General features: G+C 37.3%; 2 protein-coding genes across 2 annotated transcripts in view; both read right to left on the bottom strand.

The window, feature by feature from the left end:
* The window catches only part of LOC128530618 (uncharacterized), a 31,548-nt gene extending 16,662 nt beyond the window's left edge, over positions 1-14,886 (bottom strand). Inside the window, exons 1-12 of the mRNA XM_053504666.1 lie at positions 14,768-14,886; positions 13,852-13,944; positions 4,381-4,416; positions 4,247-4,291; positions 3,841-3,970; positions 3,603-3,712; positions 3,292-3,336; positions 3,058-3,193; positions 2,858-2,961; positions 2,116-2,160; positions 1,786-1,921; positions 1,603-1,702 (exon numbers count right to left, since the gene is read on the bottom strand). Of these exons, the coding sequence (XP_053360641.1) occupies positions 1,603-1,702; positions 1,786-1,921; positions 2,116-2,160; positions 2,858-2,961; positions 3,058-3,193; positions 3,292-3,336; positions 3,603-3,712; positions 3,841-3,970; positions 4,247-4,291; positions 4,381-4,416; positions 13,852-13,882 (918 nt within the window). The 5' untranslated portion in view covers positions 13,883-13,944; positions 14,768-14,886. The remainder of the gene's footprint in view (positions 1-1,602; positions 1,703-1,785; positions 1,922-2,115; positions 2,161-2,857; positions 2,962-3,057; positions 3,194-3,291; positions 3,337-3,602; positions 3,713-3,840; positions 3,971-4,246; positions 4,292-4,380; positions 4,417-13,851; positions 13,945-14,767) is intronic.
* On the bottom strand, positions 972-25,955 carry LOC128530617 (rhamnose-binding lectin-like; the record flags this gene model as incomplete). Its single annotated transcript, XM_053504665.1, has 7 exons — positions 972-1,252; positions 20,112-20,219; positions 20,333-20,468; positions 20,961-21,064; positions 21,165-21,300; positions 24,639-24,748; positions 25,813-25,955. Coding segments are annotated over 6 exons (735 nt in total), but the record flags the coding sequence as incomplete, so codon positions are not given.
* Between the last annotated feature and the right edge of the window lie 855 nt (positions 25,956-26,810).

Raw genomic sequence — 26,810 nt, 5'->3', positions numbered from 1 at the left:
CTTTTCTATGGTGACATGAGTACTGGCTGACTTCGTAGGATAAATGTCTAACCACTTAGAGTGAGCATCGACCAGGACAAGAAACATTTCACCTAAGAAAGGCCCAGCATAGTCCACATGTATTCTAGACCATGGTGTCTCAGGCCATTCCCAAGGATGTAGTGGAGGTGTAGAGGGATTTGGTTATTTCTTATTTTGTAAGAGTTTACCAGTGTGGGTGTCGCAGGAGATAAAAAGCAAATACTGTGATGACAGACAGTGTGCGTTCCGCTCTGGAAGTTAAAGTAAAGTATGAAACTAAGTTCTGTGTATCTAAGATTATTTATTAATACACCTCACGATACCACACTATGGCAGTTGAAAAAATTTAGCATGTTCTAGGTTGGGGGTTCAGTATATTAGGCTTTCAAGGGGTCCAGAGTTTCCAGTGGTGCCCCATTTCAAATGGGGAGAAAAATCTGCATACAGTACTGTGCAAAGGACTTGAACTATTTTTTCAAATTCAGCTTTCAAAGAGCCACACTTTAATGAAGTTTTTTTTTAAAATGCAGACGTATTTCTCCAGGCTTCCTAAAGAACTTTTTGTCTCTCCATTGTGGCTCTTATTTTAGTCCAGTCCCTGTACTTGTCCAGTGTCCGAGAAATGTTTTTTGTTTGTTAAATTTAATATAATGAAATAGCCAGGGGTGAAGCTGGGGGTTATACAAAGTAATTTAAAGAAAAACAAAACTTAGCAGTCTTTCCAGACTGACTCTACTGCCTACAGTAATCTATTGTGTACAATTCACTGATCTCACAACCTTGGCCAGATAACCTGTATTCCACCTTTGGATCACTTTTATTCTTGAGTCTGCTTGAGTGAAATGTTACTTGGAGTTTTGGATACATTTTTTTAGACAGTCACTACCTTAAATTTCACAAAATACCTGAATTTGAATTAACTCTTTACATACTGTAAACACACACAAGTCCTGTCTTTGTTATCCTTGCATTTAGAGGATATTTTATTGTACAATCATTTGTAAAGTGGATTAGTTTAGAATGAACTGATTACATGTAAACGCAAATAAGTATGGTTCAGAAATAAAGTAATTAGAGCAGTTCATTATAAAACATGCAAATATGAAAGGCAACCACCACCAGGACTCCTGCACTGCATCATCCGGATGGTTGTGTATGTAAAATTTGGTTTCAATTAATTTCAGGCTGAAGAGAGATGCCAGGATAGGATGCTGAAATCCCTTAAGTCATTCTGCAAATATAGATATAAAGAACAAACAAAAGAATAGAACAAAATATGCACTTATGTTAATGTTGTTGAAAATTCCTAATAAAGATAAAATTTAATTTTTAAATATTTGACTTTGAAACTGTAGCATATTATTTAATGAAATAATATTGTGTGAAAAAAAACACTGTATAGAATTTTTTTTTTCGTCACTTATGCTTGTATCTTTTTTCTGTGTACCCAACTTGTGCTTTAAATTCTTCGTGACTTGGACTTGATGGAACAAACTTTGGTGGAACAATGTGACTTTGGAACTTATGCAATAAGATCTCGTTGTATTGATATATGACATAGAAAGAAACTCACCATCAGACACAGCCATACACAATACTCAGGTACTTGTAGGTACCACCGCAGGGGTCAGAGAAGACACTGTTAGAAGCAGTGATACTGCAGCTGTTCTGTCCATCACACCTACAAAAAAAAAGGTTTTATTTCCAGTTCTGACAAACATTTTAATTCTAAAAAAATAACACTGTAGTTATCATTTCCATTACACAGATGAAACTGTAGATAGGGTGTTAGATGAGTAGCAGTTTTTGTTGGAGACTTGACTACTGGGTCGTCCTGTGGAACATGTCGTGGAATCGGTCCGGCCGTAGTTAGCCCAGACAATCATTATTCGTTGAGTACCTAAAATTTTAGCACATGGGGAAAAATAGACTATTAAAACTATTTTAGAATATATATAAAGTCAGAATATACATTTATAGTTTTAATGTTTGTTATATAATAAGTATTGTAATATGGTATATAATGTTAATCTATGGTATATAATAACATAGATGTATATGGTTATTAATAGGAGAATTAAAAAGAGATCGAACCACAATCCAACGAAGCCACACTGCCTTCACAAGCCACAGTTTGTACTGCAGGAAACAGATTCATTGCTTAGTTAAAAAAAGAGTTGATTTAAATGACAATTTGACATAAGTGACTTAATTGCAGTGATTCTCAAGTGTGGCTTGTGATGAAATTTATTGTAAATGAAGGTGTAAAACTAATTATCAGAAGCCTAATTATAATTTTCAGAAGCCTCAAGAAAAATATGGTGATGTGACTCTTAATTGCAGCAAAACATTTGAATAATTTATGGTTAGAAAATAAAGGTTGCTTAAGACTATATGCATATTTCAGTTTTAACAGTAAGACAACTGTATAATGAATATAAGTATATCAATACGGGAAAATCATATTTAAGTCACAATATTTTCGTGTATTTTCTACTGTACATTGAAGGACACATTGAAGAAAGAATAATATCTTTAACATGCATATAAGGAAATAATGTAATGTAATGTAATGTAATGTAAATGTAAAATATTTTTTTTGCCAGATTAAATATGTGATTTTATTTATATTTTATAATTTTTCTTATGTAAACCTTCCCAGGACAAATGATTTTAAAACTTATTTACCCTAAAAGATTTCAACATAAACGAACATGGTCTACTTTTATTCATAACTTAAATGTCTAAAAGTGCATTAGATGTTTGTGTTTACCAAAAATTATAAAAAAAAAAAAAAAAAAAATTCAGGGATTGTCAGGGAAATCAGATTACTTACTAGTGCAGATGTAGGATACAGTGAGGTATTTAGCAGTCCCAGCACAAGGATCAGAATAGATGGTGTATGAAGCTTCTACAGTACACTTCTTCTGTCCATTACACCTTTAAACATAAGTAATTTTTAACATGATGTTGTTCAACAAAATTGACTAATTACAACTATGTGAAACATTTAAACAAACAGAAAAAAGTAGTTACAGTGCCGACAGGATCGAGAGAGTGTTTGAAGCGTAACAGTTGGTTTTCTGGGTCGACCTATTGGGAAGCCCTTCTGAACAGGTTACAGAATCAGTACGGCCGTAGTTAGCGTTTATGATCTGAATAGCATTATTTCCTGCACAGAGACGCAGATAAATCTTCTGTAGGTAAAATTTTAATATTAAAAATATTAAAATGCTTAGCAGCCCAACCAAACGAAGAGAAAGTTCCCACCACAATCCAGCGTACTGTAGCCGTGCTCACAGATCACTTTAAGATCTAGAAAACGGAAACAAAATGAACTGGATAGCAACTATATCATCAAATCTTCTGGGCTGTTTAACACACGATTCGTCGACTGACATGACATAGTTTTTACACACAAACACACACGAAGAAAACACGTGTCATTTTGCAGCAGAGAGTGTGAGAATTGCAGTATTGGATCAGCATCAGTGTGTTAATAATGAACATCCTAAATTCTGCTTTGTGATACCAAGTGTCCTCACAGTGTCCACCATAGCCATATTTTGTTGATTACTTACAACCATTGAAGCAATGATAAGTGGTATTGTAGTACTTGTAAGTTCCAACACATGGATCAGAGTCACCAAGTAAATCTGTCTTTACCTCGCACTCTTGTAGTCCATTGCAGCTGTTTCGAATAAAAAGACCAAATGTTCTTACCAGGGTCATGGTGTTGGGTCATTTGCAGATTAGATTAAATTGATCATACAGAAAACATAGTGCCTGTATACTAAAATATTGCAAGTGAATGTGTACCTTTTAGCGATTGAGGAAACAGCAGAGGAACAAGTGGTAGTAGAAACCTGAGAATTGGGACGGTTGGTACTGCAGGTGACTCTGTCTGTACGGCCGTACACAGTCGATGTCACTATTATCAGTCCCTGGGCTAAAGACATATGTATATAATTAAAAATTTTGTCTATAATATACTGCAAAAAAAAAGGTATACACTTAATACATACTTATAAGTGATGTTCAAGACAAACTAGGATTATTTTTTAAAAACTGGTTTATCTTTGCAATGTTTATTTTTCAACAACAACAACAACAACAATAATAATAATAATAATAATAATAATTATTATTATTATTATATTAATAATGTATATAGTGTCTATATTTTAATATATTCTTATAAAGAATGGAAAACCTTTGAGCTTACCACAACTTAGGTGCTGGACATCACTATAGCAGGTGATCATATTATCTGGAAGACACAGATTATTAACACAGATTATTACACATAAATGTAAAAATCTACATGCACTACATTATTTGACTGCATTCAAATATTACCTCCAAAAACAAGTGAGCCAGGAGCTGCAATAAGTACTGTAAAGCAAAACAAAACATCATATGTAAGGATTCCAAAAGGGCACATTTTGAAATATGAACATTAAGCATTATAGCGTCACAAAGGCACTAAACTACATTACCCATCAGCCCCGAGAAGGTCACATGCTTTTACACCTGCATGTTTTGTCTTATTAAACTCCAGCAAGGTTCCCTTTGGGTGTATGTTTTTTTGTTTAGCTTTTATCATGTTTCCACTGTTAACAGTATGTGTGAATTTTATGTTCCTTGGTTAAGGATTTGCTCCTAATCTTGATACTGTATGTTTTGTAAATTTTGCATTTCTTAATAATAAACACTTGCATTCATCTTCGTCTCATACCCTGAATGTGTACAAATAAACATATAGGAAAAAATGCACTCATTTGAATTCAGCACTTTTCTATAACTGACCTATAAAGGTATATACTGTACTAAACTATACCCAGGGGTGTTTCTAGGATTTTCAGTTCAGGGGGGCTCAGCCCCCATAGATGTTTAACACATATTTGGCTTATTTGGAATTAGTACTTTTGTCTTCTTGATCACACATGCTGTTTACCGTATAAACATTTTTCTATGTACAGGTACAATCAAAAAAATTTAACCAGAAAACAGCATTTAACTTTAAACTTACATTGATTAGCAATATAAATAACACACCTATGAGGCTGGACAATGGAATAAACTGTGTGGGTGCCAACATTTATCTGTTAATTCTTTGACAATACTGCTGCTTTTTGTTGGAAACTGGCAACAATGTTGGGAACACCATGTTAATGTTCCTGAGAGGCTGCCCTTTCAAAATACTGTAGAATTAAACACTGTAGATGGAAGGTTTAAAGGCCACGCTGAAAGATGGGAGGAGCCAAAGGAGCTGAAGTTTGCCGCCGCTTTCATATGAAATTTAAAGGGGATGATGGGCAATCTCCAATTTGTGTGAAGTTTATGGAGAATTTTTAGGGGCGCTGAGTACTAATGTTAGGGGAAAGGCCTAGCGACTCCCATCACTATACCATCCTTCAGTTTATACATTTTAAAGACTTTTTACTTTTAACTGATAGTACATTATAGATGTAGAAAAATGTTTACAGAACTACTTGTAGAATGCATGAGTGGATAAGATGGTTTCTTTTCACTTTTACTTATTAATTTCCTTTGTTCAGTGTCAGGTGGACTCGGGGAGCTAGGTGGGGTACACAATGGACACCCCGTCTATCTTTTGCAGGGCAGCCACATACTCACACACTACAGACAATTTGGAAATATAATCTGAATGTCTTTGGACTGTTTGAGGAAACAGGAGTACCCAGAGAAAACACACCAAGCACAGGAAGAATATGCAAACTCCACACACACACACACACACACACTTAGACCTGAGGCGAGACTCAAACCCTGGATCGTGGAGGTGTGAGGCCACAGTGCTAACCACTACATATTGCCTGTTTTTAAATGAATACCATTATTTTACTTGTTAATGCCACCTTGAACTTTATATAGATAGTTTCATCCGAGAGCAGTACAGGAAATTCAATCAGAACAATTTTAGATTTTTTACATACAGTATATTAAGGCACAGTTTAAAAAAATGCAACCATAAATAAGACATAAGGCTTGGTTATACATAAAACAGTAACAGTTTTAAAGATTTCATAAGGACGTCTAAATATTCTCAATTGTTCCATGTTTTCTGTCATGTTTTGTTTGTTTGTTTCGTTCTTTCTTAATTTTTTTCTATTCAATTCAATTCAATTCAATTTTATTTATATAGCTCTTTTAACAATGGTCATTGTCCCAAAGCAGCTTCACAAAAAAAAAATTAAAGATTTTTTTTTTTTTTTTTTAAGAAAAGAAAAGAAAAGAAAATATTTGGTGCGTATGTGTGAGAAAAATGTGTGTAATAAGTGTGTATGTGTGAGAAAAATGTGTCTAGATAATAATTAAATGAATGAATGATGAATGAAATGTATTCACCACTGCATTATTTTTTTTTTCATTCTTGCTGGTCACAGTTGATAACCATTTTTATACCATTTATAGTTATTTATTTTGGTATTATTTATGTATCTCTGATTTTTTTATTAGTATGGTATGAAAAAAAAAACTATAAATGTCCTTTAAACAAATGCTAAAATGTTTCAGAATTGCACTGATGTTTGGATGGTCGCATTGCATGATGCTTTGCTTTGAATATATATATATATATATATATATATATATATATATATTGTAGCGTTTTTACGCCAAGAAGAATGCTGGAGAGACGAGTGAGCTTGTTTGCTACCCAATGCAATGGCTGGGAGTACTTTATTTAGCATACAGCCGGTAATGGCATGAGCAGCATCTTCACTCAGGAGCCTACCTGTAATTCAGCGTCAGCCTGAATTAGAGCACATTTCACACGTCACACACCCCTCACACACAACAGGGCCGAAGCCACTAACTCTAACACCTTTCCCCAACATGGTGAACACACACCGACATCCCCGCAAGGCATGCTGGTCGTCAGCCGCCGCCCCGCCCACGCCACACTGCCCCCACCCGAGCTGTGACCGTCCCCGGTCACCATGACGAACTCCTTTTCGGAGGCGTGGAGGGGGTCGGCGCTGGCGGTGGGAACGCCGGCGTCCCTTGGCAGGTGAGGGGTGAACGCGAATGTAGTCCTGAGGCGGTCCGGCCTCCACAGTTCGATGGTTCCCCGGCGTGCGGCTGTGGAGGCGCAAGACGGTCCCGGTGGGGCAAAACTCGTGCCCGCCCCGCCAACCGCACCCGGCAGACGACATCGGAGAGCCGAGCTGGCCGTGAGTGTCCACGCCCATTCGCCCCATAGGTGCCCCCACCCAAAAGTCCTGCCGCGGTGCCCGCGAGCGCCTGGCGGGGCCCCCCCGCCCGGCGATGAGCGGTTCACAGCTCCACAACCCGTGGGAAACAGCGGAGCCGGCGTCCACGAGCGCCCGCAGCAAGACGCCGTCCGGCACACAGTCGATGTAAAGCCCCGAGGGGCTCCCCAACCGTCCACCCGGCGCTAGCTTAGCGGCTGCTGGTGTACGCTGTCCCTCAGGCCTGAGAACGTTGAAGCGGTAGTCCGGCTGTCCCTCAGGCCTGAGAACGTTGCAGCGGTAGTCCGGCGGTCCCTGGCCTCGGCGTCGTCGCGGAATCTCGGAAACGGTGTCGAGGCCTAGCCGCGACGGGTAGCCCTGTCCCCGGCTAGGTTCACCTACCGAGCGCCACTGAGCTGCGGGCGGTCGCTCGGCTCTTTCGCCGTGATGTGCCGCCGATATGGGCTCAGCGTGCTCGACCTCGCGCACCGCCTCCTTACGGTCACCCGCGCCGTCGCCTCGCCGCGAAACGTCGGAGAGCTGCTCGTTGCCTAGCCGCGACGGGTAGCCCTGTCCCCGGCTAGGTTCACGAACCGAGCGGCACTGAGCTGCGGGCGGTCGCTCGGCTCTTCCGCCGCGATGTGCCGCCGATATGGGCTCAGCGCGCTCGGCCTCGCGCACCGGCAGGTCGCTTTGCCGGCTAACAGCGCACGGAGCTGTATCTTGCTCCGGCGCTTGCGCAGCGCCAGCCTCCGCCCCGAGATCCAGCGCCGGGATTTTCTGCTTCCCGCTCCGCGTTGGTGGACGTGGTGTGCTCGCGCTAGCTCCGCCAGGAAAACGCTTTTTCAGCGCGAGTAGTCGCTCCGCTACTCGGCGGCCCGCTTGGATTTTCAGAAGGTCCTCCTTTGTGCGCTTGAACCCGTTATTCTCCATCCCACTTCTGACACCAATGTAGCGTTTTTACGCCAAGAAGAATGCTGGAGAGACGAGTGAGCTTGTTTGCTACCCAATGCAATGGCTGGGAGTACTTTATTTAGCATACAGCCGGTAATGGCATGAGCAGCATCTTCACTCAGGAGCCTACCTGTAATTCAGCGTCAGCCTGAATTAGAGCACATTTCACACGTCACACACCCCTCACACACAACAGGGCCGAAGCCACTAACTCTAACACCTTTCCCCAACATGGTGAACACACACCGACATCCCCGCAAGGCATGCTGGTCGTCAGCCGCCGCCCCGCCCACGCCACACTATATATATAAAAAAGTACAAAGCCACTAAAACCGAAAAAAAGTTAATATATAAAAATGTTAGGTGGCATTATGTCTGATCATGTTTAAATATTAACAGATGAAAAAGTCTGTAACAAACTCACCTACAATACACGCTAACTGTATCAAGGCTATTAGATCTACTAAAAGTCAACAAACTTAATATAATTTGTATAAAAGAATGTAGGGAATATTTGATTTTTAGTATGTTTCATTGTATTCTGTGTGCATGAGAACAGAGTGATTTTCGTCCTGTTCTCACGACATAAGCTGTGCTTTCAAAAACACATCCTATGGAAGTTTATGTCAAAGGTCGTAAAACTGTTAAACGCTCGTAAATTGAGAGCTACTCCTAAATTTATGTTCTTCCTTACCTTATCTGTTAAAAGCATTCCAGACTGGATGTAAACACTTCTGCATCCACCTTTTCTTTGGTTCTTTGTGTGTGTGCGTATATATACTCCTGTCTCCCACAATAAACTTTGAACGTCTCACTGAGCACTGACTTGTGTGTATCATTGAGGGGTTCCCTGGTACCAGGCGGGACAAGCAGAATACAGGCTGAGCACTGAGTAGACAAAAGGAGGTCTACCAAAATTCAAGAAATCCTTACAATTTGGGGGCTCGTCCGGGATACCTCTAATCAGGTGAGTGCTGCTTTTAAAATTTTTTTCTCTATAAGCATAGAGCAAGCACGCTCCCTGGGTTTTGGTATCTGGACCATATACAGTACGGGGGAGGATTGTCTTGGGGCTTTTACGCCTGTTTAGCGCGCGCTCGCTTCTGAAAGGTTCCTTGAACTGAAGCATAGTGTGGAAGCTGTATTCTGTTGCCCGCTCTTTGTTATTGTCTTTGTTGAGCTCTTTGTTGTTGTCTTTGTTAAAGTGTTGTGTGTTGTTTGTTAAAGATATTGGTTTTTTCTGTCGCGGGTTTATTCACATTTATAAAATGGGTAATAAGAACACAACTACTTATCCAAAGCCGGACCCAGAAGAGGTTCCGCGTGACTGGATGAATAGGTGTGGACTTACTTACTTTACCACACCTTGGCTTGATAATTTATCAGGGTGGACTGAACCACAATCTCAATTTTTAACCTATCCACGAGGAGGTACTTTTAAGCCTGAATATCTAGCCTCTGCTTACTCTCAGATATATGAGGGTATGGGTGATCCAGGTTGGGATTATCCTTATATGGGTTCATGTTATCAAAAATGGGTAGAAATGAAAGCTCTTTGGGATAAATATTTAGACATAAAAGAAACTAAAATACAGAAGAAAAAGATTCCAAAGGTTACATCTGAAACTAAATTCAGACCGCCTGTTCACTCAACCTTTCCGATTCCTCCTCCATATCCTGTTGACACAGTAACGTCAGCATCTAACCAACTAATTGTTGAGAAAATCTATCCTAATTTGAATCCCACTAATCCTTTTGTGAGCTGCCCATCTGTGCCTGTCTCCCCTGTACCCACAAAACCGTGCTCACCTTCGTCGGAAGTGTGTGCCTCAGGAAAGGGAAAGACTCCCAAAAAGGTGTCAGGACGAACTTCTGACAGCCCTCTATCGGATGATCCCGAGGATACTGATGGTGAGGATAATGATAATTCGGACGATGAAGGTCCGGATGAGAGGTCTCGCCCCAAACCTCGACAAGAAAATACTGCGTTTGTTTTCTCTATGGGACCAAAGGGTCCAAAAATCCTTCCACCATCCGTAAGCACGCTGAAGGACATTATTAAGATGCTCCCTTCTCCCAACAAACCTTTGCATTTTGTTGATATGCTGATAAAGGCTTCTAGGCACTGTCAGCTCGTGGGTGCGGATTACCGCTTTATTTTGCAATCGGTTTTGGGAGATGGGTACGATGAGGCTGATTTGATAAAAACAGATTTTCTTTCCTGACTCTGGTTCTGATTTGATCAATACATCCTTTCTTGCTAGCTCTTTGATTCCTGATGTAGATTTATGGTCTTTGCAAGCTTCAGCCACGCCAAATGATTCCTCTTTTTGGCAAGCTCAAGGTGCCTATGTTGCTTCTGATGGTTTATGGTATTGTGCTGATGGTCGTTTGTGCCTGCCATCTCATTGTCTTCCGTTCCTCGTGCGCGAGTTCCACGGTGTTACACATCGCGGGCGAAGGGAGGTTAAGGAAGATATGAAAAAAACTCTTTTGCATAGCCAACATGCTTGGAACAATTGATTCATTAATATCTAGATGTTTGGTGTGTGCTCAGAATAATGTGACAAAGGGTTTAGGTAAACACGAAAGTCTTCTATTACCTACTGCCCCGTTTGCAGAGTGGCAAATTGATTTTACGCATATGCCTGCATGTGGCACATTCAAATATCTTCTGGTTTTGGTAGACAAGTTTTCTAGGTGGGTGGAAGCTTTCCCGTGTGCTCATGAGAATGCAAAGGTGGTGACCCGAGTTTTAGCGAAAGAAATAATACCTCGTTATGGCGTGCCTCATGCTATTGACTCAGATAAAGGAACACCTTTTACATCTCAGGTAACACAGAATTTGTGTAAATATCTTTCACTGTCCTGGTATTTTCACATTCCTTATCATCCACAGTCATCAGGTATAGTAGAAAGAACAAATAGGACACTGAAAGAAAAATTGACTAAAGCAATGCAAACCATGGGAAGTAAAAACTGGGTTGATCTGTTACCTGCTGTTCTAGCTGAAATGAGAATGACACCAAGAAAAGACGTGCACATGTCCCCACATGAAATTATATTTGGCAGACCCTTTCCCGTGCCATGGAGGAAAGGTAAACCCGCGATAGGAACAACTGATCTTGATGTACATATTGCTGAATATTCTGCTGCTCTGATAGATACTCTAACTAAACATTATGAACAAATTGCTAATGTGACTCCAATACCCTCAACAAAACCCACACATCCTTTTAATGTGGGAGATATTGTTCTGGTAAAATCTTTGACCCCCAGAAAACTGGGAGATTGTAAATATGATGGACCAGCAGAAATAATCGCAATTACTCGTACTGCTGTCTTAACTGATCTTTTTCCACAGTGGATCCATGCTACTAGGCTGAAGAGATGTCCTGTCGGCGTGAGACCAAAGGATGAATAAATGCGTGTGTATTATTATCTTTCTGTCTCTGTGATTTTTGTTTCCTAGACTAAAGACGTGCTGCAGTGATGTCCAACCCGTGATGTGACATAGAGAGAGTGACATGACACAGAGGGATCGCCTGGGGTTGCCACTGAATGACTTTACTTCTGCTATTAGTGTAGAATTTCTGGTGGTGTCTTAGCGCCTCGTAAGGTGGGACGAGTGCAGATTGGGCGTGCCCGCACTCTGAGCACTGTATCGTCAAGAAAGGCAATAGTTCACCACTAGTAGTTATTTATGAGTTTGCACTCAACTTGTTATATTTCTGTGTATTCTTTTGGTCACACTCCATCCTGTAGAGTTTGTAGAACAGCACTAGGAGTGGAAACCTCTCCTGCCTTGAGATGAAGTTTCTTTTTGTCCTCCTAATCTTGAACAAGGGATTGTTGTACATAGTGCAACCTCATCCACATGATAATGTTTTTTGGAGATTCGCTAATTGGACCGCTAAGCAATATACCAATGAGTCTTGTTATGTGTGCCAACATTTCCCTTCCGCTGTAGGACAGACGTCACTGAGACCCCTACCTGGTAATGAATCAGCTCTCTTAGTAGCTGCACGAGTTTGTATTAGTTCCTACTGTCGAAATGGTACTCAGTATATTAACTCTAACCTGACACATAGCTTATTTTTGAATCAAACAGGGTCTGACTGGTGGTGCAGACTGATGCACTACGATCATAATTTCTCAAACCCTTGTGACTATTCACTTACTGCTTTAGATATTAGCCTCCTCCGCTTCAGCACAAGGAACAGAGCTCTCGTCACTGCTTTCCAGGTCTTCACTTTGCCCAATTTTAAATATCCTTACTGCTTTATAGGAAATGGCTCTGTATTTCTTGGAAACATGCATCTAGATATGTGTAGTGAAGCATATTTTCCCTATTCTCCAGATCGTTCTTGTCCTGAAGGTAATTGCTCAGTAATCCACCCTGGCCCCCGTGGGACCATTAATCACTATTCAGATTGGTATTGGGTTTGTGATAAGGCTGTTTACATTTTCCTCCCTGCTAACTGGGCTGGAATTTGTGCCCCTTCTCAATTTAGAGGCTCTTTTACACTGGTCACACGAAACCCACGTGGAACCCAACATCATGCTCGCCTTAAGCGGGATAGTGATCCATTCCCTCCCCCTGATCATCAGTTACAGATTAAGGCAGTTAAATTTTGGCATGCTTTTTTTCCTCAATATGGTGTGACTCAGTTATGGAATCAGATTGAGGTAACACATTACAGGTTAGCTACTTTTGTTAATGCCACTAATATTGCTGTAGAAGGTATTAAAGGGGAATTAACTGCTCTTCGACTGACCACGGTACAGAACAGAATGGCCCTTGATTTAATCCTCGCAGAGAAGGGGGGTGTTTGTGCTATGGTAGGTGATAGTTGTTGTACATACATTCCAGCTAATGATGATGAACATGGAAAAATTTCTACTGCTTTGGAAAAGATGCGCGAGGTTGCTTCTCAGTTAAAGGATGATGAAAAGGGTCAAGTAGGTTGGGGAGTTTGGTATACTTTGTTTGGTCAATGGGCTCCTTATCTCTCCCTTGTCGTACCGGTTTTGTTTATTTTATTGTTGTTATGTCTTTTAGGTCCATGTATTTTTCGCTGTGTGCAAAATCTTTTGTACAAGTATGTTTCAGGTTATGTTCCTGCGCCGCGTCCGATGACCTATTATCCGCCAGCGACTTCTTGAAAGCTCTGAGTTTTATTCAATGATATTTCTTATGAATAAAAGGGGGGAATTGTAGGGAATATTTGATTTTTAGTATGTTTCATTGTATTCTGTGTGCATGAGAACAGAGTGATTTTCGTCCTGTTCTCACGACATAAGCTGTGCTTTCAAAAACACATCCTATGGAAGTTTATGTCAAAGGTCGTAAAACTGTTAAACGCTCGTAAATTGAGAGCTACTCCTAAATTTATGTTCTTCCTTACCTTATCTGTTAAAAGCATTCCAGACTGGATGTAAACACTTCTGCATCCACCTTTTCTTTGGTTCTTTGTGTGTGTGCGTATATATACTCCTGTCTCCCACAATAAACTTTGAACGTCTCACTGAGCACTGACTTGTGTGTATCATTGAGGGGTTCCCTGGTACCAGGCGGGACAAGCAGAATACAGGCTGAGCACTGAGTAGACAAAAGGAGGTCTACCAAAATTCAAGAAATCCTTACAAAGAATCTTACAGCTGAAGAGAGTAAACTTCAGGAAGCCCATTGCGATGCTGGATTTGTATTAGATGATGATGAAACATCAAGGCCTGAAGCACTGGAATGGATCTATTTATATGAGAAAATAAAAATTCAGACCCAAAGGCAAAATGCATTCTTAAAAAAATACCTACTTTATCTACCAAAGAATCAGTGTATGAAGGGTTGTTGTAATTTAAACTAACTGCTCCTAACTAAAATAAAATGACTAAACACTGCACCCTGCAGTCCTACATAGTGTAAGTGTTTTTTCTCAGAAAAGGGTCCAAACTTAGGACTTTTTATGAAGCTGTGAACCCCAGAACTTTACAAATAATCTACTGAACGTGATCACATATTTTTTAAATGTATGCAAAACACATGTTTACAGTTGCACTTTATAAACCACAATGTACAATGGCTGCCAAAATAAAAAGTCAAAATAAAAAAGTTCAATTCAATTCAATTCAATTCAATTTTATTTGTATAGCGCTTTTAACAATTGTGATTGTCGCAAAGCAGCTTTACACAATCAAAAGAATTACTGTATTTAAGTTCATATGGAATGTGAATGTGTATGAATCAAAAAGTCAATTTTTTAAAAAAATTGTTAGTTAGTTAAAAGTTAGTATCATACAGTTGCAACTATATATTTTACCTAATCTTAAAATAAAACATACATGAATATTAATTTAAATGTAATATTTCCCAATTGTATAGTTTAATCTTACAAGTAAATGCATTATCACACAATTGTGACTTATTCTATTTTTAATAATCAACCAAACTTACCTTTGAAATGGCTATAAAAATTATTGACACCTAGATGCTCTTAAAATGCCATCAAATAAATAATAGTATACAGTGCTATTCTTTTGCTGGGTAAGAAAGTTTTCTATCTTTACCAACTTACCAAGCTTGGGAGTTCGTGAGACAGATTGATTTGCTGGAAATTACTGTCTTTGAGGTTGTCAGTAGTTTTAAGATTTTGGTCTAGAAAATCTTCTGCTAGATGAGACAATACCCCATGAAGCTCTCAGATCCTCATGCACTAAGGGGGCTGTTGTAACACATATATATTGGCACCTGGCCTTGACTTAATCAGAAGATGCTCAGAGAGTACAGACAGATGGGCACCAACAGCCCAGTCAAATTTAAGCAAACAACAAAACACCTATCAAAGCAAGATGAATAAAGTGATCTCTGTCTGTTTTTCTGTCTGATTGTCTACCTACTGTATGTAAGTGAGAAAAGTGTCAATGTTTACAGTACTGCATGCCCTTATTAAAAAAGTAACAACTTCATCTAGTCCTCCGGTAGAAGAGCAGACAAGACTTTTATGACAGAATTTTTCCAACAAAAGGCTAGCATGTGTTGGTAGAGCAAGCTAATAGCACGTATGATAAAAAAAACATGTATTATAAAAGTGCAAGCTGCAAAAAAGTGAAGTAACGGCTACCTGCATTATTATTATTATTATTATTACCTAAAAAATCAGGTCTGTACAAAAAACAAAGAGCCAACAACTTGCAAAAATGAAAGCCGAGTCTAGCCTTATTATAAAACATGAAGAAATGAAGGTTAAATTAATACTTTTTCACTGTAAAAAAAAACAAAAAAAAAAAACAAATATATATATATATATATATATATATATATATATATATATATATATATATATATATTAAAGGTGTCGTAGATACTGTACAATACGACAGATATTGTCTATGTCAGATATGGTCTGCTTGTGATGAGTATAATAATAATTGTTACAATAATAATTGGGGATGTTTTCATTTGACCATAAAGATGGTAATGGACTCAATACTTTGGGAATGAAGTTCCACAAACAGTTTTGTACCTGAGCCTCCAACGATAAAATTGGAGTTCATATTAATTTAAACTTTCCTATTATACTAAACTTTCAGCCTAATTCCACTTGGTGTGACTGAAAATGGGTTCCTGCTATATCTATCTGTTATCACCAAAATGAGGATGTGTTCCCTGTTGAGTCTGGTTCCTCTCAAGGTTACTTCCTATTGTTAACTGTTTTCCTTTCCACCCTTGGCCTCGGCCCTTCTTATCAGGCAGACAAAGATAGACAGCTATATTCTATAAATATTCTATCACATTCTATCTTTGCAACAATAATCACTGTTAAAAATGCTAATAAAAGGTGATTTAGTAAAATTTTTGGAAGATTTTAAAAACAGCTTGTTGCTAAATGAATAAGTGGCATAAAGTAGTTCAGGAACATCATTACTTTACAATGCTTAAATATAAACGGCTTTACCGCCATAACAAAGACTGTATCAGTACAAACAGCACTGTCTGCACAATGATTTAATATGATACTATGCAGCTGGAAAGTGTGTGTAGTCTTATGATTAAGAACAGTAAGAAGCAAGCATTAATGTGCAGGATTGACAAGAACTGTAAACCATTAAAGCATGAGTGGCAACATTATTTATTTCAATCTAACTATGTCTGCTGGCTAATTTACACATTTGCAAGGAATATGAATTAAGGGAATCAAACACTTACGCCTTATTTAAGAATAAAAAAAAATCTCTAAATTCTGATAACCACAGGGAATGAAGATTTTTTTGACAGCACGAAAAAGCTAAAATTCTGTCTTTAATTAAATCCTGACAGTAACCTAATGAGTATACGTTCACACAATAAGATCACACTCATCTTTGTTTTGCTTGCATTTACCTAAAGGATATTTTATTTTATAACCATTAGTAAATAGCAGATGAGTAAGCTTCTGAAATAAAATCATTACAGCACTGATTATGTAACATGCAAATAATAACTACATCAAAACCAGAACTCCTGCATTAGATCATCTGCAGTGGTGCAAACTTTGAAACTATTTGGTCTTTGTCCTTATCAGGCAGAAGGGATGCCATGAGAGAAAAGCGGGGAATATTTGAGTAACTTGGTCAAAAAAACAAAACAAAACAACAACGACAACAACAACAACAACAAAAAAACACAAAAAAAAAAACATCAGAATAATTCTTATAAGAAAACTTGGAGAACACAGGAGTCTAATAGTGTATTCCAATGAGAGTAATTGATAACAAAAATGTCCTTGTAACAATTAAAAGTTTAGTAGGAAATGAGTCTAATTACTTTAGGAATTAGGAATTGTAACTCAAACTCACTTACTCATCGTCTATACCGCTTTGTCCTGTACAGGGCCGAAGACAGCCTATCCCAGGAGCCTTAGGGCGGTGGCCGAGTATACCCAGGACAGGGTGCTAATCCATTGCAGGACACAAACATACACACAGTCATTAACTGCATGCAATTTTGGAACGTTAGTTAGCCTAATCTGCTTTGGACTGTGGGAGGAAACCAGAGTATGCGTATAGGAAATTCACGAACAATGGAGAGAAAATACAGGCTGCAGGCACACAGACCCAAGGCAGGAATCGAACCAAGATCCAGGAGGTGCAAAAAGACAGTCATAACCACTAAACAACAGTGCCATCACAATTGTAACTATGCACATAAAATAACTTGCTAGTACTGTATGTCCATTGCATAAAGTGATTTAGATAACAGAATATACTGTATATAATAAAAAAATACTTTACAAAAACACATACTGTTCTTAGACAATTTTTTTAAACAATTGTTAATTTTTTTAAATATATATTTAGTTTTAAAATTGTCTTTTCTCCAGATTGGATGTCCAGATTGGCTTTCCACTGTGGAGTGACAATCTTTCTACTTAACCAACATTTCTGGTAGCCCACCATTGAGAAGGATTTCATAAACTTTGTAGCTTCTTGTAGTGTGTGTTATGGGAATAAAACAAAAAAGCACCCCTGATTACCTCCTGAGTCCTAAGAATCTTAAGACCTCTCCCCATTCCCCATCGCCCCTGATCTCACATCTCCATCTCTAAAGCTGCCCACTTCATCTCACTACCCAAGCTTCTGTCCACCAAGGAAACAGCCGAACGCCTGATCAACCACGACTTTTGAATTCTAGTCGACATTGTTTCAGACAGGTTTTCTGCTTAATTCTGGAAGGCCTTTTGTGGCCTCATCGATTCCAGTCCCAGCCAGGTCCATCCCAAACATCCCCCCACAGCTCACTCCCCACCTCTTCCACAGGAATGTCCCTGTTTCACCACTGTCTGGGGTATCAACAACCACTATTACCCATCCAGTAGAAGAAAGATGCAGTTCCTTCAGCCTAAGTTTTTGTAAGTCGCTGCAGAAGAACATGGCAGCAAGCTTGCATCTAATTCACAATGCAAAGTAAGTACTTTTCAGCGTCAGGCCTTCCTGCACCGAAACAAACGTCCTTTATTTAATTTATGTTTACTCAGAATTACTGAAAAAGAGTTAAAATGTAAAAGATTGTGGAGTGTAAATTACTCAATAGGAGTTGGAGTGGACCTGTTGGAGTGAGGTATTTAGTAGTTCCATTTCAATGATTAGTAAAGATAGTGGATGAAGCTTCCATGGTGCGTCTTTTCTGTCCATTACACTTTTAAATAGAAGTAATATGTTATCTTGTCCTCTTGGACCAATAGACACCAAATTAACACAATTCATATGTAAAAGATTTCTTAAAATAAACAAGCATCATAATAATAATAATAATAATAATAATAATCACAGAGCTGCAACAGTTAAGGATGTGTTAACAGTTAGTGTTGTGGGTTGCATTACAGGGAAGTCTATTTGAGCAAGTGACAGAATCAGCACAATCGAAGCCCGAATTTATGACCTTAATAATTTCCTGCACAGGGACACCAGTTAACCTTCTTAGTGCAACAGCACTATTAAATTAAAAAGCACAACCATAAGGGCAAAGCATTCTTACCACAGCCCAGTGTGCTGTAGCCTTACTCATGGATCACAACCACCCATAAAGGAAAAATTATGACAATACACACTATATACTGTATACACTATATGTGAATAAATTGTTTTTTTTTTAGCCTGGAGATTGTTAAAGTGATCCTGGCCCGAGATTAAGGCTAAACGTAACCATTTAATGGCAACATTAGAAGGTGACTAACAGGTTACCCTAACACGCTTTCCTTGTCAGTGACTATAAAGCTGACTGAAGTCAAACCGCACTGTTTTATTGACTGGGCTGCTGTGTGTTTTGAGTGTCCTTGGTGACGTCCATGTGTTGCATCTTTTGTGTGCTAAATTGTTTTATTTAGCACACAAAAGATGCAACAGATGGACGTCACCAAGGACACATACTTAGACACATACTTAGCATCACCTTTTTGTAGGTCGCTCTGGATAAGAGCGTCTGACAAATGCCTAAATGTAAATGTAAATGTAAATTTAGCAGATGTCTCGGAAGCCCAAGCTCATGAGAGCTTTAAAGAGAGAGGGAGAATTTGGTGCAAGCAGCATTTTATACTATTTGTTGTTGTGACGTGTGAATAGCCCCTCAGGGGCTTATCACTAACTCTTCCAGACCTTTGACCTTAAAAAGAAATCTGAACCTTTGAATATTAAGCTTGAGAACCTGGCCTATAGTAATAATTATTTGTGTTTTTTTATTTTATTTTATATAATTTACTTTTATTTTTTGATCAACTTGTTTGTCACTTCCTTGTATTTCTTAAAGTGTAAAAAACACTCTGCACATAAACACACCAACTTTCATCATTTGTTTTGCTTGCATTCAGAAGATCCTTTATTGCACAATCATTTGTGAAGTGGATTGGTTTAGGAGGAAGTGATTACATGTAAATGCAAATAAGTACATTTCAGAAAAAAAATCATTACTGGAGATAAAACATGCAAATGCTGAGTGTACCACCACCAAGACTCGTGCACTGCATCATTTGCACAGTTGCGTATGCGATTCCTTTTCAGTCCGAGGAGCGGAGACTGGGTAGAAAGCTGAAATCAGAGAATAGTGCATAAAATTCTTTTTATTTTGCATGCACTGTACATTATATGGAGAAAATCAGATTAAAGCTAAAGTTAAAACAATGTGATATAAAAAGTTTAAATATATATGTCTGCATTATATTTTGGGAATTGCAGTATATTTTCTGTTTAAAAAGTTTTGTGTTAAAAAAATGATCTATATGATCTATATGTTGATTAACAAGAACCAGTTATATGATTATATGTTAGCTTTTTATATCTTGTTTATTTTTTATTTATTTAATAAATATAGTATTTTACAGTTGGTTTATGGAGCTCAGGATAGTATGGTATCTCAATCTACAGATATATGACAGAGAAGGAACTTACAATCAGACACAGCCATACACAATGGTCAGATACTTATAGGTGCCAACGCAGGGGTCCAAGAAGAAATCATTCGTAGCTGGGACCTGACAGCTGCTCTTTCCTTCACATCTGCCAAACAACAGGTTTTATTTGAATCCTGATAAACATCAGTAATTAATGGTATTTGCTAACATGAAGGTGTGATGCTGACAAAGGTCACATGAAGTTAATACTTTCATTACCTAGCTGCAACTTTACTAAGTGTGTTAGACGTGTAGCACTTTGTGTTAGTGAGTTGACTGGTGGGTCGGCCTGAAGAACATGTCGATGGATCGGTTCGACCGTAGTTAGCGCTGATGATCTTTAAATAACCAGTGCCTTAAATCAGAAGAATGTAAAAAGGAAGGGAAGAAAAGGACTGTTAAAAAAAGCTTCTTAACTAAAAAAGGACTGAAGGGAGACCAACAATGAGATGAAACAATATGGAGCATAACACCCATCTCATCCACTATTCAACTTTCTAGAACGTGCAATATATAGTTAGTGCAATATATAGGTAATGACAATGGTTTGTTGATTCTATTATATATTTAATGTAATTTGTATTATGCATAATGTTAAACTGTATAAATAAATATATAATAATGCATAAGGGGAGAAACTAAAAAATACAAACCACATGACAGTGTAGCTGTACCACCTTCACAGGTCACACTTTTCCCTGCAGGAGATTTTTTTGGTTATATTAGTTCTTGTAATTTGGCCTTGCATACATTTTGACATAACTTAATAGTCAAGAAGTCTTTATTTAAATTAGGTATTAAGAAGAGGTGACATAAAAAGAATTGTCAGGAAGATCAGATTACTCACTAGTGCAGACATAGGACACAGTAAGGTATTTAAAAGTCCCAAAACAAGGATCTGTAAAGATGGTGTATGAAGCTCTTGGAGTACATCTCGTCAGTCCATTACACCTTTAAATGTAAGTAAGATGTTAATATGGTGTCTTTCACAAAAGCTCACTAAGTAATTGCAAAAGAAAAATGACTGTACTACTGCAAAAACTGCAATTACTGTGCAGTCACAGTCGAGAATGTTCTTGGAGCGTAACAGTTGGTGTTCTTGGTTTGAGCATCAGGGATTCCATTTGAACAAGTTCTGGAGTTAGCTCGCCCGTAGTTCGCATTTATGATCTGAATTGAATCACCTCCTGCACAGTGACACAGATAATGACCATGAATCAACAGTGACATAAGTATTAAATTGCTCAGGTAAAGGTCCTTACCACAGTCCAGTTTTCTGGAGCTATCCTCACAGACCTCAACAGCATCTAGAGGAGGAAGATAAATCAAACTGCCTTTTATTAATGCAATAAACAGTACAGTACAGCATGTATAACTCAACCATTTTCATATCATGTGTTCCAAGTTAGAAGTATTTAGTTGTTAAGACAGGTCATTCATGGTGCAACCCTTTCATTTTCTAACTGGGTACTACACACTGTAGTGGGGTTGTATGGGGCATAGTATTAAGTGTCCTATTTAAGGGCCTGACAATGGGGACCCATTGGTGGCAGGCCTGAACCCCTGGCCCCCAATCATGTTATAATCACCTGAGCCACCACTGCTTGCCTGGTTTTATGTTATTAAAATACATAGCCCTAAGAAAAGTTAGCAAAATTACAAACAATGAAAAAAAAAAAAAGTTGTGATTGTTGTGAAGACCTTAAATTCCTTAAGTGTCATGAGAGCTCCAATAATTATAATTGGTTGTAATAATTGAAGTGTCACCTGATCTCAATGGTATTACTACTTTTTCTAGATTGTTAGAAAATGTATAATTCAGGTAAAAAATTACAATTTCAGGCATGGTTAAATAATAATAATAATAATAATAATAATATAGAGATAGATAGATAGATAGATAGATAGATAGATAGATAGATAGATAGATAGATAGAAATATGAGGTTAAGAAGGGATCAGTCAAGAAAGCTGATCTTTGTAGAATGTAATTTTTGCAAATTATAGCATATTTGCAAAAAAGCCATAAGAAGCCTCTGTTGGAGACTCTGCAAAAATGCTACAATCACTTCTACTGTAAAGCAACTGGCACAAAGAATGCCCTGAATCCAGTGTATGGGGTTATGTATTGGCTGAGAAATCACCAATGCCCATATTGTTGAGGACAAAATGGATGGAATGGAATGAATGATTTTCTGTCAAAAACTAGATTTAGATTTTGTTTAAAAGTTTCAAGCTGACACAACATCGTTCTTGCAACTAAAGCCACCCTTTCAGTGCTGGATCAGTATCAGTATGTTAGTAGCAGAAAACGAAGGTAACTAAGTACAATTTCTTTGTAAAAGTGTAATTAGGTACATATTTCATGTATCTGTACTTTACTTGATGAGCACATAATTTTTAGTTTCACTCCACAACATCCTGCAAAAAATATTTGTACTTTCTACTACACTACATTTTTGCATGAAGTTGCGTTAATATCTTCAACTGCGGGCTCTTTTGTATAAATACATAATTTGCTCTTCTTGAGTAAAATGTTTAATCATGAAATTAGACGTTTGAAATTAGACATTTAGGCCTTACATGTCTGCTGTCGAGAAGCATGCACACACGCACACACACACACACACACACACACACACACAAAGAAAGCAAATTAGAGAGAATGAAAGAGAAAAAGAAATTCTTCCTGTAAGTGAATTTGAAAGTGATTAAGTATATTGTACTTTTAATTGAGTTAAACTGTAAATAGAAGACTTCTATTTTTACTTAAGTATTATTGTTATTCTTACTTAAGTGACGGCATCAAAACAAGATGCACATGCGTAATACATAATACCCAGTACTCGTAAACCAAGACTTCTTAGTTTTCCAAGTCAAAATTTATACTTTTTTTTTTTTTTGCATTGCCACTGATATTCAGCACATTTATAATAAGTCTTAAGTTTTCAAAATGTTAATTCTGGAATTCAGAACATGTTATTTGTGAGGGTGTTTTAGGCTTCTGCTGTTAGAAGTGTTTAATAAGGGAAGAAGTGATTGTTTAGTTCTCTTGATTGGTTTGTTTTTTGTTTCATTTTTTCCTAATACTTCCTTAGTGGTGTCGCGCCTTATTTTAAAGGGTTCTCAGTATAGGCAAGACATTGGGTATGTTAAGGGGTTATATGTCTCATGACATAGTGATCTCAGAGAGTGCTCCCCTCTCATTTTCTTTAAACTTTTCTAGCATGCCTAAGTGTGATAGGATATGGAGACTTGATCCAAAGCAACCAAAATTTTGTGTTTTTATAAAAGAACAAATTTCCTTTTTCTTTAAAATGAATGATCTTCCTGAAACTTTCCCCTCAATACTTTGGAAAACTATGAAAGCTTATATCAGAGGTTGTATTATTTCTTTTCAGACCGCAACAAAGAAAAGAAAAATGGCTAAATTGGCAGAACTGGAACAGCAAATAAATAGTTTAGATAAAGAAAAATGCTACACATCCATTCAGACTTAATGGACGAAAATACTTTTTTAAAGATTTGAACATAATCAGGTACTTTCAGACGATATCATCAGATGATTCCTATAAACACAACAAAAATTTTTGGAATTTGCTGACAAACCCCACAAGTTGCTGGCACGGCAAATTAGAAAAATAGAAAGTGATCGAACCATAAGTAAAGTTAAGTCAGAAAATGGTGACATTTTAACATCATACTGTATAATGAAATCAATGAGAGATTCAAGCAATTCTATGAGGAACTATACTCTTCTAGTAATACCTTAATAAAAAAGGATTTAAACAAAACAAATAAAAAGTGATTACACAAAAAAAAAAAAAATTTTACAAGCTTTTTTAAAACATTTGTTCATTTTAGAATGAACACTGTTAGAAACACATGCAATATTTAGATGCAAAAACTATTTATTTAGCAACTGCCTGTAACCTTCCCTTTAGTTGCTGCTTGTTGGTGGAATTCAGTTTTATCTTTGGTAAGTGAAAACCTTGTTCAGCTATGGTTGATGTCAGGTACTGTAGCTGACTCAGTAATTTAAGAAACTTTGAGTTATATGTGCATTATCCAGAGTTAGGTTTGTAAGAGTTGGATTAATTTAAGCAAATAGTTTAGTGATATACAATTCCTAATTTATAGTGCTAATTGTAATAGCAAGCACACTACTAATGACACAGTCCCACTGGGAGGCATGTGATTTCCATTGCAAGCTAAATGGGCAGGTTTGAGTATTTGTAGAACTTGTGATTTCCGGGGATTTAAATATCTCTTGAGATATGGTGTAAACCCCAAAACAAATAACAATATGTGAGCGCCAGTTCTATGGGTGGCCATGCCTCGTTGTTAAAAAGAATCAGAGAAAAATGGGAACAGGAATAACACAGTCATTTAAATAATCTTAAATGTAAGTAGGTAAATGGGTGAGTGGTGGGGACAGCACTTTGTCATTGTTATGAGCTTTATATATCAATAATAAGGTCCTTGTATACTTCTCATGTACTGTAGTTTCTTATGTGACTACTTACGGCCATCGATGCAGTCATACGTGGTGTTGTAGTACTTGTAGGTTCCTATGCATGGGTCAGAGTTGCCAAGTAAATCCGTCTTCAACTCGCACTCTCTTAGACCATTGCATCTGTTTGGGGTAAAGAGATTAAATGCTTTCATCAGGACCATGGTGTTGTGGTTTACTCTAATATCTGGTCTTGTAGTAAACCCCAGACAGCTAATTTACTGGCTCTTATCTTATGCTCATTTTCTAGCTATCTTTTAATTCTAGTTAAGCTTTTAAACATCTTAACTGGCTCATCCTGTTGCTCATTACACCAACTGCCTGCGATCAAATGTAATGTGATTAAACAAAGAAGGCATTAATAAAAATGTAAACTATAAAAAAAAATACTGCTTTTACTTTCCTCCAGCCCATATAAAATATGAATACAGATAAAATTTCGTATTTGGAGCATGGAACAGATACATTTAGTTAAATTATGTTACACCCATAACGTACACTACCAGTCAAAATTTGAACACACCTTCTAAATCCCTGGTCTTTTCTGATTTTTCTTCCTTTCGACATCCTAAAATAATGCTAAAAGAATTCTAAATATACAATAATCTCCTTTAAACAGCTAATATTGAGATATGTCTACTACTTATGTTCTGTAAAGTCTTTATAACGCCTTTAATCTGAGGTGCTGTTTTTGTTGATTGTTAACTCTATCTTGTAAGATTGTTAACTCTAAATGAACTTCTCCTCTGCAGCAGAGGTACTGTAAGGTTTGGTCTTGCTTTCCTTCTCCAGAACATCTGGCCTTCATGTCTTAACAGAACAACTGCATCGATGGTTCAACTGTTGTTTTTGTTGTGTTTACTTTTTACACTAATTATCTAATGCTATGTAAGTTATTTCTTAATTTTAAGAAAAAAATCCAATATTGTTGTAGCAGGTAGAAAAATAAATTCAAACCTGTGTCTAAACTTTTGACTGGTACTGGCATACACTTATAAGCACAGTATACATATACAAATACAAAATGCCTACACATATACATACTGTATGCACATACAACTTGATACAATTACAAAACAGGTCATGTACTTTTAGTTTTTTTTTGTCCTTGCAGAAAATTAAAAAATGAAACCACTAAATTACTCACAACTGTAAAACTGTGTATATTCTAACAAAATACACAGTACCTATCAGCAATAGTGGCAATCCTCGAGATACAGTTGGTATTAGCAAGCTGTGCAGGGAGATGATTAGTACTACAGGTGACACGGTCTGTACGGCCGTACAGAGAAGACCTCACTTTTATCAGTCCAGTTTCTGAAGACAAAAATACATTATAATAAAATATAAAAATAATTATTATAAATAATTATAAAGTTGTATTGTTTAAAGTTTGTATATACACTACCACAAGTGAGGCGTTGGACTTGACCATAGCAGGTAATGATATTCTCTGTAAAAAAGATTTATTGTGTAGTTATTTAGGAAAGTATACTTGAGTATGCTTAAATCATTTGTTATGAGTTAAATCATTTTTAATCTTGATGTTTAGATTTTTTTTATATACCTTCAGAAACAGTTAATCCAGGAGCCAATATAAAGACTATAAAGCAAAACACATAAGTTACTATCAGAAAAACAGAAATTGTTTTCATTGTTTTTCTTGTTAAGATGCAAATGAATTTTTTATGAAAAATCATGGAAGAAACATACAGACGAGGACGCTGAGCTTCAGGAAGATCATCATGATTCTGGATGTGTTGGTGATTAAAGCTGAGATGTCAAATGTTACAACAAGATATGAAGTGGGTTCATTTATAATCAAGTACCAGGAAATATTAATAAATAATACTTAATTACTTAATTACAATACTACCTTTCAGAAAATCATCCCAGACTCACACCTTAAACCTTCATCAAAGAGGTGTGGTTGTTTATTTGAAATAATAACGTAATACCGTAATGTGAAACATAATAACGTATCATAATTACAAAACATTTCATTTTAAACAATTTGAATTTCCTTGTTGCTGCTAGTTTTTTTGTGACAAAAACTGACTGAAAAACATTTTGTTACCATTTTTGTTCATTTAAGATAGTATATATACCAGGGTTTCTATTATTCGTTTAGGTCCTTATGTCTGTCCTCTAATCCATGTTTAAAAGTGTCATTTATTAATAACAT

Source organism: Clarias gariepinus, chromosome 9 (genome assembly GCF_024256425.1).
Source record: "Clarias gariepinus isolate MV-2021 ecotype Netherlands chromosome 9, CGAR_prim_01v2, whole genome shotgun sequence".
Taxonomy (NCBI): Eukaryota; Metazoa; Chordata; class Actinopteri; order Siluriformes; family Clariidae; genus Clarias; species Clarias gariepinus.
Note: the sequence above shows the minus strand (reverse complement) of the source record. Positions and strands in the feature narration are given on the sequence as shown.